Source organism: Scylla paramamosain, chromosome 10, assembly GCF_035594125.1.
Source record: "Scylla paramamosain isolate STU-SP2022 chromosome 10, ASM3559412v1, whole genome shotgun sequence".
NCBI classification, from domain to species: domain Eukaryota; kingdom Metazoa; phylum Arthropoda; class Malacostraca; order Decapoda; family Portunidae; genus Scylla; species Scylla paramamosain.
In genome coordinates, this window is record NC_087160.1 from 9,035,368 (window position 1) to 9,050,000 (window position 14,633).

The following is a 14,633-nucleotide window of genomic DNA, read 5'->3' on the forward strand; positions in this document are numbered from 1 at the left end:
TGGTACGTTGTCAGCAAGTGTTTGTTAACAGATGTCCCAATGTTATCTTTTTTCAGGCGAAACACATAAGTAATTGGCATACCAATTTCAAGTCAATCGGAACCTAGTCTGCAGCATTATTCCAGATGTGTGTCAAGCAATTTACCAATTGCTGTAAAGCACCATAGAAGAATGGTAGCAGATAGCTAGTGATTATTTCTCAGGGTGGCAATTTCCAATGTGCATATGGGCATCTGATGGGAAAAGAATATTAGTTCAAGACCTAGCCAATAAAGGGTCCCAATTCTATAACTATTTAGGTAATTTTAGTATGATAATATTAGTCATGGTGGATGCAAACTACAAGTTTATTTATGTGGATGTTGGTGCTTGTGGAAGGACAAGTGATGGAGGAGTATGGAACAGGTGTACTATGAAAAAAACATTGGAAATAAAAGACAATGTCCTAAATATACCCCAATATACAAACAATATCCCTTTGTATTGGTAGGAGATAAAGCTTTTCCAATGAAGTCTCACTTCATTAAACCTTAACTAGGAAAACAGTAAACCAATGATAGAAGAATATTTAATCATCACCTTTCTCAAGCACACAAAACTTTTGAAAATGCATTTGGAATCTGGTATAATGTTTTCAAGTATTTTGAGTACCCATCAGATCATCTCCTACCATGATTAAGGGTATGCTCTAAAGAGTCTTATACGCCACTAGATGAGATAAGAGAGAAATTCAAAGAATACTTCAATAATGAAGATAAAATACTTCGGCATGATAGAATGTGCTCCCTACACCATGCTGGGCTGGGACAATGTGAATGTTGTGTTTTGTGTGTGTGTGTGTGTGTGTGTGTGTGTGTGTGTGTGTGTGGAGAGGGAGGGGTTAAAAGGGTCTGTGAACTCGTTACAACAATGGATAAGGAAATAAAAATACAACTTTATTAATTAATTTTACTTAACTAAAGTCAGCTGAATATATGGACGTAGTACTAGGAAATACTCTAAAGACTACAAAATGTTCTAAGAGTTTGAAAAGTCAAAAGTTTGAATATAAAGTACCAGTATTACTTGGTACATGTTTTGGGATTATTAAAAATTGTTTTTGTTTAACTTCCCAAATAATTAATATGCACACTGCATAACTAAGTTCTACCTGAAGCCATGGAGGAACTAGATTTATTGTGTTTTCTACTGCAGCCGAAATGCTCTCGGAGAATGAAGGGGATGGCAGTGGCTGTGTAATCATCTGCAATGCAATGTCCAGTGCTGTATCATGTGCATTTATGCTTCACCTCTTCATGGCATTCTGAGACCACTCCTGACATCAGTCTTGTGATGCTCACAGGCCTGGACTAGAAGATGTTGGACTTGTTAGGATGGGTGATGAAGCTGTAAGAGGTGACTCATTCACTGCATTACTCTTGTGCTGCTTATTGATCACTTTAAAGGTCTCAGCAAGGTCAGTTTCAGTCACCTATTTACTGTACAGAACTAAGTTATTGGCACTATCTGTTTCTATAACACTATGCTCAGATCCATCACACAAACCTATTTCTTCTACCATATTGATGCATGGCTGTTCATATGGGCTGTGTGACAGGGGTACTGAAAGACAGTTGTTTTGCGAAAGGAAGGTGTCACATACAAAACATCTGTTCAACTAATCCCTGCTCTTTGCTATCTTTACATTCTGAGATCTTTTGTACCGGTTCATTGAAAAATCTTCCACACACCTTTCCAGATATACTTAGAAGACTTCTATCTCTACATACAAGACCTCATAAAGAATAGTTCTCTGCTTGTCAGGGTGTTGTTGCCAAGACAACATGATGTACAGAACCTGCCTGCATCATGATGCACTATGTTGCCCAAATTTAGGTATTGCTCTCATACTATGCTGTATCATGATCATACAAGTTAATCACACTAAAAGTAAGTGAACAGTTAGGCCATTATGTGACTGCAACTTACAATGGTTAAGTTATTGTTATTATTATTATTATTATTATTATTATTATTATTATTATGGCAATATGTAATTTTGAGAAAAATTTTGTAATAGTACCCTTGTCACTCCCAGTCAAAAACTACAAGAACACTAAAAATTACCATGTATGATGTGTTGGTCCCGACCAGCTTGCCTCTGACAAGTGTTCCTCATCACCTGCAAACAGGAATACAAGGCAGTCATAAAATTCCCATTTTGCTGTTATCTTGCCTGCTGAGCCACTTGTTTGTATCTTTTTGTGCTCTCTGATGAAGTATAACTTTAGCTTCTTAAATTTGGCATTAGCCTGATCTGTAACAAGAGTTTCTATCTTTATTGATAACACTTTCATCAACTGTACAAATGTCCGCATGTGTTGTATTATTCAGAACTGCTTGGTAAATTTTTGGTAAAATGCATACTTTGTCTAATTTTGTTAGAACACAGTATTCCCCCACTTTTTATTTATTTTATTTTAATAATTTATTAATATATTTTATTTTATTTATTTTTGTAAGTACATTCAGGGTAGCAATTGAACTAACCTTTTGGAAATACAGTTTTGGCTAGACTCGGTTTGCTTAGGATCAGTATGGTAAGCGTGTGTTATGATTATCACACTTTGCAAAAAAGGTTACAATATTATAGGATGAAGAAGGATACAAATCACCAGGGTTTTTATATTCTGAATAAGGTTAGGTTTGGTTTGGCTAGATAGGTTAGGTATGACTAGCACATGTAAAGTTAAGTAAATTGTTAGTTGTGAACAAGTAAGTGATGTTAAAGAATTCAAGGGAAAAGATTTTGCGATGCAGTTCACTGAAAATTTACTAGTTGTGCTAGGTTAGTCCGGCACAGGCCTAATAAGCAGTTCTTTTTCTTTTTTTTTTCTAGTTAGGCTGGTCTTATCCTGACAGAAGAAAATGCCAGTCAGAACAGTAGTTTTGTCTGTTTTAATTATGCAATTTAGCTATAATTAATCAACTACTTGGCTGCGTACATGTCTACTTTTACTGATCATTATATAAAATTGGTTGCACAGGTACCTACACGTCTCCATCTATCATATACATTAAAGAAACATTGTGAAAGGAGCCTTACCTCTTGTCAAATTCCTCTCGATTTCCTGGTCTATATCGGAGAACAGCTTTACACGAAGCTTGTTTCGGGTAGTGAGCATCTCTCGGGGCCCCAGAGGTATCTATGCTCTTCTGCCAACTCGCACAGGGACTTTACCACACTTTCAGGTCACACCAACTCGTCAGACACATCATAATATTATATGAATTTAAGTTTGACGTACGAAGGCCACAAAAGTCTCCCAAAACACAAACAATACTCCTGTGGAAAGACAGGAGTAAGGAGCTTGTTCAAAGCGCGGGCCATACAAACAAGATTTCCTGTGTCGGGATATGGGATATAGTATTCCCGTTTTCTTGGCTGCCTTGTTCCCGCTTTGCTCGACGACCGTGCACATGTTGTTCACACAATACTGGAATTTGTTCGCGCGAGCATACATAGCGACCAGGGCCAGTCTCGCACTAGTGTTTACAAACACCACGTGTGATCACCAAGGCACACATCCGTTCAACAGTCGAGATGGAATACGAAGCCTCACTCAGCAGCAGTGGGATTACTTTCTGCTTGCAGATGCGGGATGGATGAACCATCCTGCATCTGGTCACGTCCCAGGCTTTCAAGAAGGCGTCAGTAGAGCGTGTATTGCAGGTTGGTGAGAGGGCTTTGCAAGACCCTACTAGTAGATTCGATTAGACCGTACCCAGTATCGGTTTTATTATAGTTTAAGCCATTACACACTACGTGGTAATAACCTACCTCATTTTGTTCTTCTCACTATTCACATCATTTCTAATGATTACACTACTTGTCGAAAATTAATAATAACGCCACAATAGGCCTGGGAATGCACAGCGCTCTCAACTTTTTTCTAAGTCCATAGGTAAACATAAATGGTGTATTGTTGCCTGAACTTCAGTTGTTTAATGCTTTGAATTGTGGGTAGCTGCTGGATAGGATCACTGTGTCTCTAATTCCTCGGGCCAATCACGTGCTACCACCACTTAACACCACGAGTTGCACCAATAGGAAGCCTCTATAAGTACCCATAAGCTGCGCGGGCAGGTGTGTGCACACCGCTTCCGGTCACTTCCGCCATGGCTACTGTTGACGTTATTTGTGCTGGTTGCAAATTTGATTATTGGCTCTTCATCGCTACGTTTCACCGCAAAGACGACTTGTGCTACCAGTTCTTGAGGGAACACGGCGTTTTACCCACTGCAGTCGAGTGTCCCGAGTGCCACACGCCGTGTAAGCTGCGCAGTGACAGGCGTGTGTGGTATTGCGGCCGGTACCGCAAGCTGCCGAAAAAGAAGCGCAGTAAGCAGTGCAACTTCAGCGTTTCTGACTTAAAAGGAACTTTCCTGGAAGGAACGCATCTTCCTGCGTGGCAGCTGGTGCTATTTTGTAATCACTGGCTGCAAAAGCAGTGGGACCACGCCACTGTATTCGAGTGTCTCCAGTGGTCTCCTAACACTAGTGTCGACTGGCGGAGTTTCTGTTCAGAGGTGACTCTCGACTGGCTGAAAAACCAGCAGCCAATTGGTGGTGACGGTGTAATTGTAGACATTGACGAGACCTATTTTGTGAAAAGAAAGAACAACAAAGGTCGCAATCTCAGTAGTGTGTGGCTGTTTGGGGCAATCGAGCGTGTCACCAAAAACAAGTTCATCGTCCCCTTACTTGGAAAGCAGCGAGACAGAAGTACGGCAACACTGATTCCTATCATAAAGAAATACATTTTGCCAGGAAGTACAATCGTAAGTGACGGATGGAAAGCCTACGAGTTGCTGGGAGACGAAGGCTTCACTCACTGGGTCATGAACCACTCTGAGCACTTTGTGGACCCTTCAGACGCCCGTGTACATACCCAGAACATTGAGAGGCTCTGGAGGGACCTAAAAGAGTGGACCAAGCGACCTGGTATGCTGAGTGAGTACTTCGAACAGTACTTCTGTCGCTACCTTTTCCTTAAGGAAAAGTACGAAGACCGTCACCACCAATTCTTTCTTGCTGCTGGTAGATTGTACAAGCCTCAGTCGACACGCCAGCGCCCTCTGCCCGCCCTTGCTGACACTGCCTGTGATACTCATGGGGAGGATGACCCACAGCCAGGACCTTCGTCGTCTAATTAAGGTATTGAGTTTGTAAAGTTTCAGTTTCAACCAGTATTCCCTATTTCTACCCACACCCCTCCAATTCTTCAAGCAAGCTTGGGAGCCTGAGAAACAGTGCTTTTTTGAGGAGTGAGAGGCATAAATGAGTGATATATGGACTATGAACAATCTAGGGAAATTTTCCGAAATCTAGGGAAATTTCCCTAAAGTAAATTTCTGGTCGTTTCTTAGTGAGGAGAGTGTAGGTAAGGTTTGGGTAGGTTAGTGAGCCAGCAGGGGGGTCCAGGTTAGTCTAGTTGCTTCTCATTGTGTTTGCAAAGTGTCTGATTGGGAGAATCCAGGTTAGGTTTGTTTAGGTTAGAGTAGTGGCCAAGCGGGGGCGGTCCAGGAGGGGGCGCAGCCCCCCCGGTTAGTTAAGGTGCTTCTCAGTGTGTTCACAAAGTGTCTGATGGGGAGAATCCAGGCTAGGTTTGGTTAGGTTAGAGTAGTGGCCAAGCGGGGGGTCCAGAGGGGGCGCAGCCCCCCCGGTTAGCTTAGGTGCTTCTCAGTGTGTTCGCAAAGTGTGTGATTGGGAGAATCCAGGTTAGATTTGGTTAGGTTAGAGTAGTGGCCAAGCGGGGGGATCCAGGGGGGGGCGCAGCCCCCCCGGTTAGCTTAAGTGCTTCTCAGTGTGTTCGCAAAGTGTCTGATAGGGAGAATCCAGGTTAGGTTTGGTTAGGTTAGAGTAGTGGCCAAGGGGGAGGTCCAGGGGGGGCGCAGCCCCCCCCCCCCCCCGGCTAGGTTAGGTGTATCTCAATGTCTTGTCAAATTGCGAGAGGGAGAGTTTGGGGTATTTTCCTAGATATAGAGAATTTCCCTAGATTTAGGGAAATTTCCCTAGATTTCTCTAGATTTTGGGGAAATTTCCCTAGATTTTTTAAGTCCATATATCACTCGTATATGGCTCCCCCCCCAAAAAAAAACCCCGGTTCCCCACAGGCCCCCAAGCTTGCTTGAGGGATTGGGGGGCCGTGGGTAGAGATTGGGGACTGGCTTAAACTATAAATTTACCCCAGTATCATTATGCGGTACGACTGGTGATGCCTCTCGTAGAGAATGAGTACCATCATGAGCCAACCTGTCAGTGCTGGAGGGCGCCTGATGCTCACTTTAAGATCTTGCATCAGGTGAGTATTTGGGTAAAATTTCGATAAAGTGCACCCCTCTCCACCTCTAATCTCAGTTAATCAAGAAGTGCTGTGTTCCGGCACCACTTGGCACCGAAACATACAGAAACATTGTTCGCGTGAACGGCACTTAACCCTTAATAACGTGCGAGTTGGCGCGAGTCATTGGCTCAGGACAGGGATTTTTATGAAGAAAGTGGTTGATTTTCCCACTATCATATTTCCTTATATACTTAACGTAGAGTTATAAAACCAAAGCAAAAAAAAAAAAAAACGCTAACTCTTCTTTACAACGGTGTTATTGTCAGAATTCTAGGTGTTCTAGTTTAGCCATCATCTCAAGGATGACCGGGTGTTCGTTTGACTGGTTATGGTCGCAGCTACAGCTGACACGCGGGCAGCTTTGTCTTCACTGTTCACTGGTGCTGCCTCATGTTCTTCCCGTTATATTCTTATGTTATAACGTATTTCCGTGCATTTTTTTTTTTTTTTTTTTTGTTGGGGGATGAAATGAGACGTAGAGTAAAAAAAAAAATATATACATTGTATTGTAATGTAACTTTCCTTACATGTTTTTTTTTTTTTTTTTGGGGGGGGGGAAATGAGGAAGAAAAAAAATGCTCCTTTTCACTACGTACTAATGGTGATCCAATTACTTTCCGTACAATTTTGTTGGATATATGAAAAAAATAAATAAATAAATAACTCAGTAGGCTTGATAAGATTAAATCTTATTATAATTGCCATATAAATACAATAAATATATCACTTATTGTACACTAGTGTAGTAATGTCTTACTATAGTACATTACTCATTTAATATAGTACATTATTAATTTTTTATAATACATTATTCATTTATTATAGTACATTATCCATTTACTGTAGTACATTACTCATCACCATTTATACTAGAATATATCCTTAGAGTGAAAATTACTGAAGCAATTGGACTCACGTGGCTTCCTTCCCTTCACGCATCGGGACAGTTGAATAACCTTCCATCCATTACGGAGGTTTAAGGTGTATTGAAACTAAGCTGGTGCACGCCAGCAAGTTTGTAAGTGCTGACAGCTCATGCTCAAAACAATTATAAGGAGGCAGTAGACATCTGCCGAAACGATAATTACTCCCAGTGAGGTCTAAAGCACTGTTCAGGGGGTGCTGTGAACTTATCATTAAACCCAGCTGTGACCTCACTGAACGTTTCCCTTTGTGCCTCACAACACAAGGGGGCAGTCACAGCCTGCCCTCTAAAGACAACTCTCTTTCTCCACACAAAACTACAAGCACCTAATAACACACACACCCTTCACTCAAAAATTTTAAAATCATCATGGCGACTCCTACACTAGCCTCGGAGCCCCCACCTAGGGAGGGAACCATAAATGTCCCCAGGTCGGACTGCCTTTCTGTCGACGACCCTAAGTGTCTTGACACCCCGCTCAACTTTTTCTTCATTAACTTCTGCAACATTCGCGGTCTAAGATCTAATTTTCAATCTGTAGAACACCACCTCTCCTCTTCTAAACCTCATCTTCTTTTCCTCACTGAAACTCAGGTGTCTGAGGCAACTGACAGTAGCCTCTTTTATGTTCCCTCCTACTTTCTCTATCCTCATTTTCGATCCAAAGCTGGATGCTGCGTTTAGGTGCGCAATGACTTAACCTGCTCTCGTGCCCACGCTCTTGAATCTTCCGAGTTTTCCACCATCTGGCTACGACTACAGAGTCACTCTCAAACTAAATTTATCTGTGTTGTATACCTCTCACCTAACTCCTCTGACTATAAGAAATTCTTTGACTACTTAACTTCCAAAGTGGAGAACATTCTGACCCTCTTCCCTTTTGCAGAGATCACCATTCCTGGAGACTTCAATGTTCACCACCAGCTTTGGCTTTCCTCTCCCTTCACTGACCATCCTGGTGAACTAGTCTACAACTTTGCTATCCTCCACGACCTAGAGCAATTGGTACAACACCCTACTCGTATTCCTGACCGTCTTTTAGATACGCCCAACATTCTTGACCTTTTCCTGACCTCTAATCCTTCTGCTTATGCTGTCACCCTTTCTTCTCCATTGGGCTCCTCGGATCACAATCTCATATCTATATCTTGTCCTATCGCTCCAATCCCTCCTCAGGATCCCCCTAAGCGAGGGTGCCTCTGGCGTTTTGCCTCTGCTAGTTGGGGGGACCTGAGGATGTATTTTGCTGATTTTCCTTGGAATGACTACTGCTTCCGTGTCAGGGACCCGTCTTTGTGTGCTGAGCGCATAATAGAGATGATAGTGTCTGGCATGGAGGTGTACATTCCTCACTCTTTTTTTCGTCCTAAACCTTCTAAACCTTGGTTTAACACAGCTTGTTCTCGTGCTATGCATGATTGAGAGGTGGCCCTCAAAAGGTACTTAAGCCTTCCATCATCAAAATCTTATGCACTTTATATTTCTGTCCGGAACCATGCCAAGTCTGTTCTCCAACTAGCCAAAAACTCCTTCATTAACAGAAAGTGTCAAAACCTTTCAAGATCTAACTCCCTCGTGACTTCTGGCATCTAGCCAAAAATATCTCCAATAACTTTACTACTTCTTCTTTCCCTCCTCTATTTCAACCAGATGGCACCACTGCTATCACATCTATTTCTAAAGCTGAACTCTTCGCTCAAACCTTTGCTGAAAACTCTACCTTGAACGATTCTGGGCTTGTTCCTCCCTCTCCTCCACCCTCTGACTACTTCATGCCACCTATTAAAATTCTTCGCAATGATGTTTTCCAAGCCCTCGCTGGCCTAAACCCTCGGAAGGCTTATGGACCTGATGAGGTCCCTCCTATTGTTCTCCGAAACTGTGCTTCCGTGCTTGCACCTTGCCAAGTCAAACTCTTTCAGCTCTATATGTCAACATCTACCTTTCCTTCTTGCTGGAAGTTTGCCTACATTCAACCTGTTCCTAAAAAGGGTGACCGTTCTAATCCCACAAACTACCGTCCTATTGCTTTAATTTCCTGCCTATCTAAAGTTTTTTAATCTATCCTCAACAGGAAGATTCTTAAACATCTATCACTTCACAACCTTCTATCTGATCGCCAGTATGGGTTCCGTCAAGGACGCTCTACTGGTGATCTTCTGGCTTTCCTTACTGAGTCTTGGTTATCCTCTTTTTGAGATTTTGGTGAAACTTTTCCTGTTGCCTTGGACATATCAAAAGCTTTTGATAGAGTCTGGCACAAAGCTTTGATTTCCAAACTACCCTCCTACGGCTTCTATCCTTCTCTCTGTAACTTCATCTCAAGTTTCCTTTCTGACCGTTCTATTGCTCCTGTGGTAGACGGTCGCTGCTCTTCTCCTAAATCTATTAACAGTGGTGTTCCTCAGGGTTCTGTCCTGTCACCCACTCTCTTCTTATTATTCATTAATGATCTTCTAAACCAGACTCCTACGCTGATGATATCACCCTGCACTTTTCCACGTCTTTTCATAGACGTCCAACCCTTCAGGAGGTAAACATTTCACGCAGGGAAGCCACAGAACGCTTGACTTCTGATCTTTCTAAAATTTTTGATTGGGGCAGAGCAAACTTGGTATTGTTCAATGCCTCAAAAACTCAATTCCTCCATCTATCAACTCGACACAACCTTCCAAACAACTATCCCCTCTTCTTCAATGACACTCAACTGTCCCCCTCTTCTACACTGAATATCCTCGGTCTGTCCTTTACTTATAATCTGAACTGGAAACTTCACATCTCATCTCTAGCTAAAACAGCATCTATGAAGTTAGGTGTTCTGAGACGTCTCCGCCAGTTTTTCTCACCTTCCCCCCCCCCCCCCCCCAGCTGCTAACTCTGTACAAGGGCCTTATCCGTCCATGTATGGAGTATGCTTTACATGTCTTGGGGGTTCCACTCATACTGCTCTTCTAGACAGGGTGGAATCAAAAGCTTTTTCGTCTCATCAACTACTCTCCTCTAACTGACTGTATTCAGCCTCTCTCTCACCGCCGCAATGTTATATCTCTAGCTGTCTTCTACCGCTATTTTCATGCTAACTGCTCTTCTGATCTTGCTAACTGCATGCCTCCCCTCCTCCCGCGGCCTCGCTGCACAAGACTTTCTTCTTTCTCTCACCCCTATTCTGTCCATCTCTCTAACGCAAGAGTTAACCAGTATTCTCAATCATTCGTCCCTTTCTCTGGTAAACTCTGGAACTCCCTGCCTGCTTCTGTATTTCCACCTTCCTATGACTTGAATTCCTTGAAGAGGGAGGTTTCAAGACACTTATTCATCAATTTTTGACTACTGCTTTGACCCTTTTATAGGACTGGCATTTCAGTGGGCATTTTTTTAATTGGATTTTTGTTGCCCTTGGCCAGTGTCCTTCCTACATAAAATAAATAAATAAATAAATAAAAATATCGCCCTCCTGTATTTGACTGAAGGCGGGAAAACGTCCTCACGCACATACGCGTCACCCGCCCTTTCCGTAAGCCGCGCACTGGTGCGTCATCAGCTGGTTAGGGGTTAATGGGAGCAGGCGGAAGGAGAAGCAGCAAAAGTTAGTAAAAAGTAAATATCTACTGACTTCCTTCCAAGCCTTGAATTCAGTTGATGAAAAACCTTCACACTTGTTATTCATTACCTGGCTGGGCTCCCAAGGAGGGAGCCCTATAATGGGCACATAATGCCCATAAACAATAACCAATATGTACACAATATTGACGTCACGACATAAATATTTTCCATCACCACCAGTAACACCAACTTTCCTATCGCAATGACCACACTTTCATTTTTTTTTTTTTTTAAGTTTAGATCCTCCTGTTTGGGTGATTTGAACTGTATGCCATGTTTGTTTGCTCAGCTGCAGCTGTTTATTTAAGAAAAATATCCACTTTCCTGTCATCTGTAGTGGATATATTTATATATATATATATATATATATATATATATATATATATATATATATATATATATATATATATATATATATATATATATATATATATATATATATATATATATATATATATCCTGTAGATTGTTTACTCCCGTACCATAATACAACAGTAAGTTCATGAATCAGTTGTGGACAGTAGAAGATAACGATATTTATTAACCGTGACACGACACAGATGACAAGCCACCTCTAGCAAGCTCTCCACGTAAAGCAAAAATAGTGTCATATTTACCTTCATTAAGGGCTTTCACGTGGTGTTACTCGGCAATGCACCTCTTCACTGCTTGAACTGCGAAGGTGGCCTTTAAATTCCATGCTCTGCGTGAAGGTTGTTCTGTGTTCCTGTCCTTGAGCTAAAATATGTGAACATGACAGCCACTCTGCCAGCCATTGCGGTGAATGGCGGGACTACGGCGCTTCTGCCCAGTGCTGGAGGGTCTTTCCCGCAAAGCGCAGGTAAGGAAGATCGAGTCGTGATTCGAGCTTCCTACGGCGCGGTGATGAATATTTCAATCATTGTGGCTAATATTGGAGACTTTTTTTACGCTTGAATTTTTATTTTCTAAGGGAGACATTGTATCTTCTCATTACATTGGAATAAAGATATATTGCACATTACCACTAAAAAAAAAAAAAAAAACACTTTTATATGAATACCCTTTGTCCACTGCTGAGGCTGCCCCATTATCCCCTCAGTGCTGTTTGCTTACTCCCCGAGGTCAGAATCGGATGTCATCGCCTTACTGGCAGATTTGGATAGGATGAACGAATGGACAGACAGATGGCAAATGCAGCTTAATATCAACAAATTCAAAGTACTTAGCGTAGGTAGAGGAAACCCACACAGTAGGTACACAGTAAACAACTAAGCTTTGGTAGGTTCAGGGTATGAAAAAGATTTAGGAGTTATAGTTAATTCTGATCTCCGTCTCAGAAAACAATGCAGAGGCCAGAAATAGGACAAATAGGGTATTAGGATGATTTTTTTAAGAGTGTTAAAAGTAGAAGTCCTGAAGTAATATTAAAATTATATTTGGGGCTGGTCAGACCTCATTTAGACTACGCTGTGCAGTTCTGTTCCCCATATTACAGGAACGATATAGTTCTATTAGAAACAGTACAAAGGAGAATGACTAAAAAGATACAGGGGATGAGAGGTATTCCTTACGAAGCGAGATTGAAGCTCTCTAAAGAATTACATTTTTTAGAGAAACGTTGGTTTAGAGGGGACCTGATATAAGTCTTTAAGTGGTATAAGGGTTATAACAAGGGGAATGTAGGGAAAATTCTTAGGATCAGTAACCAGGATAGAACAGGAAATAACGGATTCAAACTTGAAAAATCTAGGTTTAAAAAAGAGATAGGAAAGAATTGGTAGATGACTGGAACGGACTCAGTAATCAAGTTGTTAGTGCTGAGTCATTAGAGAGCTTTAAGAGAAGATTAGACAGATTTATGGATGGGGATGATAGGTGGAAATAGGTAGGTATATTTCATACAGGGACAACCATGTGTAGGCCTGATGGCTTTTTGCATCTTCCCTTATTTCTTATGTTCTTATGTTCTTGTGAGTGCAGCACGTTCTTAACCTTTTCTGAGCCCATGCATCCTTCCGGGAACGTTTGAAAAATTCATGTACCCTCTCACCTAGGACAATTAATAAAATAAATAAATAAATAATGATAATATTTCACGTTTGTTTTACAACTAAAAATATATTTATAAATAAAAGTATTAAATGTTCATTTTAAGCACAAGAAACAAGTATTCGGCACTTAGTAATTGTAATAGTTGCTGAATGTATCAAACGTTACGCCACATCTTAAACTCGATCGTGAGGTGCGAGTGCATCTGAGAGTAGTACATTAATTAATACAATAAAAAATTACAATACTTTAATCTCAATTTAAATTAATTTCTTACATGACACAATAATCTTCCTAAAACACTTTTTCCTACTGTGCACACACACTCGCCATGTCGTGTATCCCAGTATTTCCAAGAACCCTTGGAAAAAAAAATAAATAAAAAATGTCCGACCGTGCGCTATCTACCTAGGTTGACTATAACTGCTTTAAATCTACATGCACACTCTCTCCACCTTTGAGGAAGTAGGTGTTATAAAGGAGCGGGGGAGGGGTTGGAGAGTGAGAAGGGGGGGGGGGGAAAGTGCGTGAAATTGATGAAATACAGTCGGAGGTAGAAAGTGTCCGGGCGGTCCGGGAAGCTATTTTCTCCACCTTTCTTGTTTATTCCTGAGTATATATTCCATATATCCCAAACTGGAACTTACACTCATAACTGATATACATTTATTTATTTATTTATTTATTTATTTATTTATTTATTATTTTATTTATTTTTTTTAATGCCTGCAACTTAGTCTATTATAAACTGCAATATAAGCTAATAGCCGAAACAGGTGAGGACATTTCGAGTTGTCCTGCTGTTCATATTGATGATCTGTAGCTATAAGAAAGTGAACATAGGGAGCAACTGCTTAAAACGACGCAGAAGCCTTTCAGTCCCTGAGGCTATTAATTGGGATCATTGTGATGACAAGAAAGACTCCCCGTAAAGTAGATATCAAATGAGAAAATCTGACACAACTGGTTATGATAACGTAGAAAATGCCAGGTGCTTCAGTGTTACTCACTGTGCAATATATTTTTTAATAATGTTTTATTTATCTATTTATTTATCTATCTATCTATCTATCTATCTATCTATCTATCTATCTATCTATCTATCTATCTATTTATTTTGTCAATGTTTGTATTTATTTTCTAGATTCAAACGTAACTACAGCTTATTTAAGGTTCTATTACAGGAAGTATTGTAATTCTGGCGAATTCATCATCGTTATATAAGTATTTCTTGGATAAATCTATGAAGGAAGGCCATTTTTGTTAAGTAAACACTGTTACCAGCTTTACATATGCTGGCTTCGTATTAGGTTTATTTATTAAAGACCACAGAAATTATTATTCATAGAACTCTCATAAGTATTCTGCCTATTAATGATGCAGAATCAAAATTAAGTAATCACTAGAATCACACAAAAACCTTTGAAAATCTTAATAATAACTACTACAGCTTGCTGAAAGCGGTCGAGCGCTTAAGGATTACGAACCCTCCGGAATAATGTAATGCAATGGAATGTGAAATGGTGCGTTACTGCGTTTTCCTTGACCACTGATTATCACTATGTAACGGAATTTTTGTCTTTGACAAGCAAGTGTTATTTTCCAACTCTTTTCATTGCGAAACAATAGAAAATGTCCATTGTTCCTGTCAAACTTTGTTTTTATGGCTTTTAAAATTATTTTTTTGC

The 14,633-nt window shown here is 40.7% G+C and overlaps 3 protein-coding genes across 5 annotated transcripts in view; 2 read left to right on the top strand and 1 right to left on the bottom strand.

The window, feature by feature from the left end:
- Positions 1–3,330, bottom strand: part of LOC135104208 (fatty acid-binding protein-like) — a 50,848-nt gene extending 47,518 nt beyond the window's left edge. Inside the window, exons 1-2 of the mRNA XM_064011328.1 lie at positions 3,086–3,330; positions 2,107–2,161 (exon numbers count right to left, since the gene is read on the bottom strand). Of these exons, the coding sequence (XP_063867398.1) occupies positions 2,107–2,158 (52 nt within the window). The 5' untranslated portion in view covers positions 2,159–2,161; positions 3,086–3,330. The remainder of the gene's footprint in view (positions 1–2,106; positions 2,162–3,085) is intronic.
- A 66-nt stretch (positions 3,331–3,396) lies between these two features.
- The window catches only part of LOC135104207 (U-scoloptoxin(01)-Cw1a-like), an 18,435-nt gene continuing 7,198 nt past the window's right edge, over positions 3,397–14,633 (top strand). The window contains exon 1 of one of the 2 annotated variants that reach the window (XM_064011325.1): positions 3,397–3,712. In XM_064011325.1, the coding sequence (XP_063867395.1) occupies positions 3,397–3,712 (316 nt within the window). The remainder of the gene's footprint in view (positions 3,713–14,633) is intronic. The other variant, XM_064011327.1, reaches the window with a different exon arrangement.
- LOC135104206 (uncharacterized) overlaps positions 3,813–14,633 on the top strand; it is a 23,132-nt gene continuing 12,311 nt past the window's right edge. Inside the window, exons 1-2 of one of the 2 annotated variants that reach the window (XM_064011323.1) lie at positions 3,813–4,993; positions 5,085–5,197. The gene's annotated coding sequence lies outside the window, so the exon portion shown is untranslated. Of the gene's footprint in view, positions 5,198–14,633 lie in introns of both variants that reach the window. The other variant, XM_064011322.1, reaches the window with a different exon arrangement.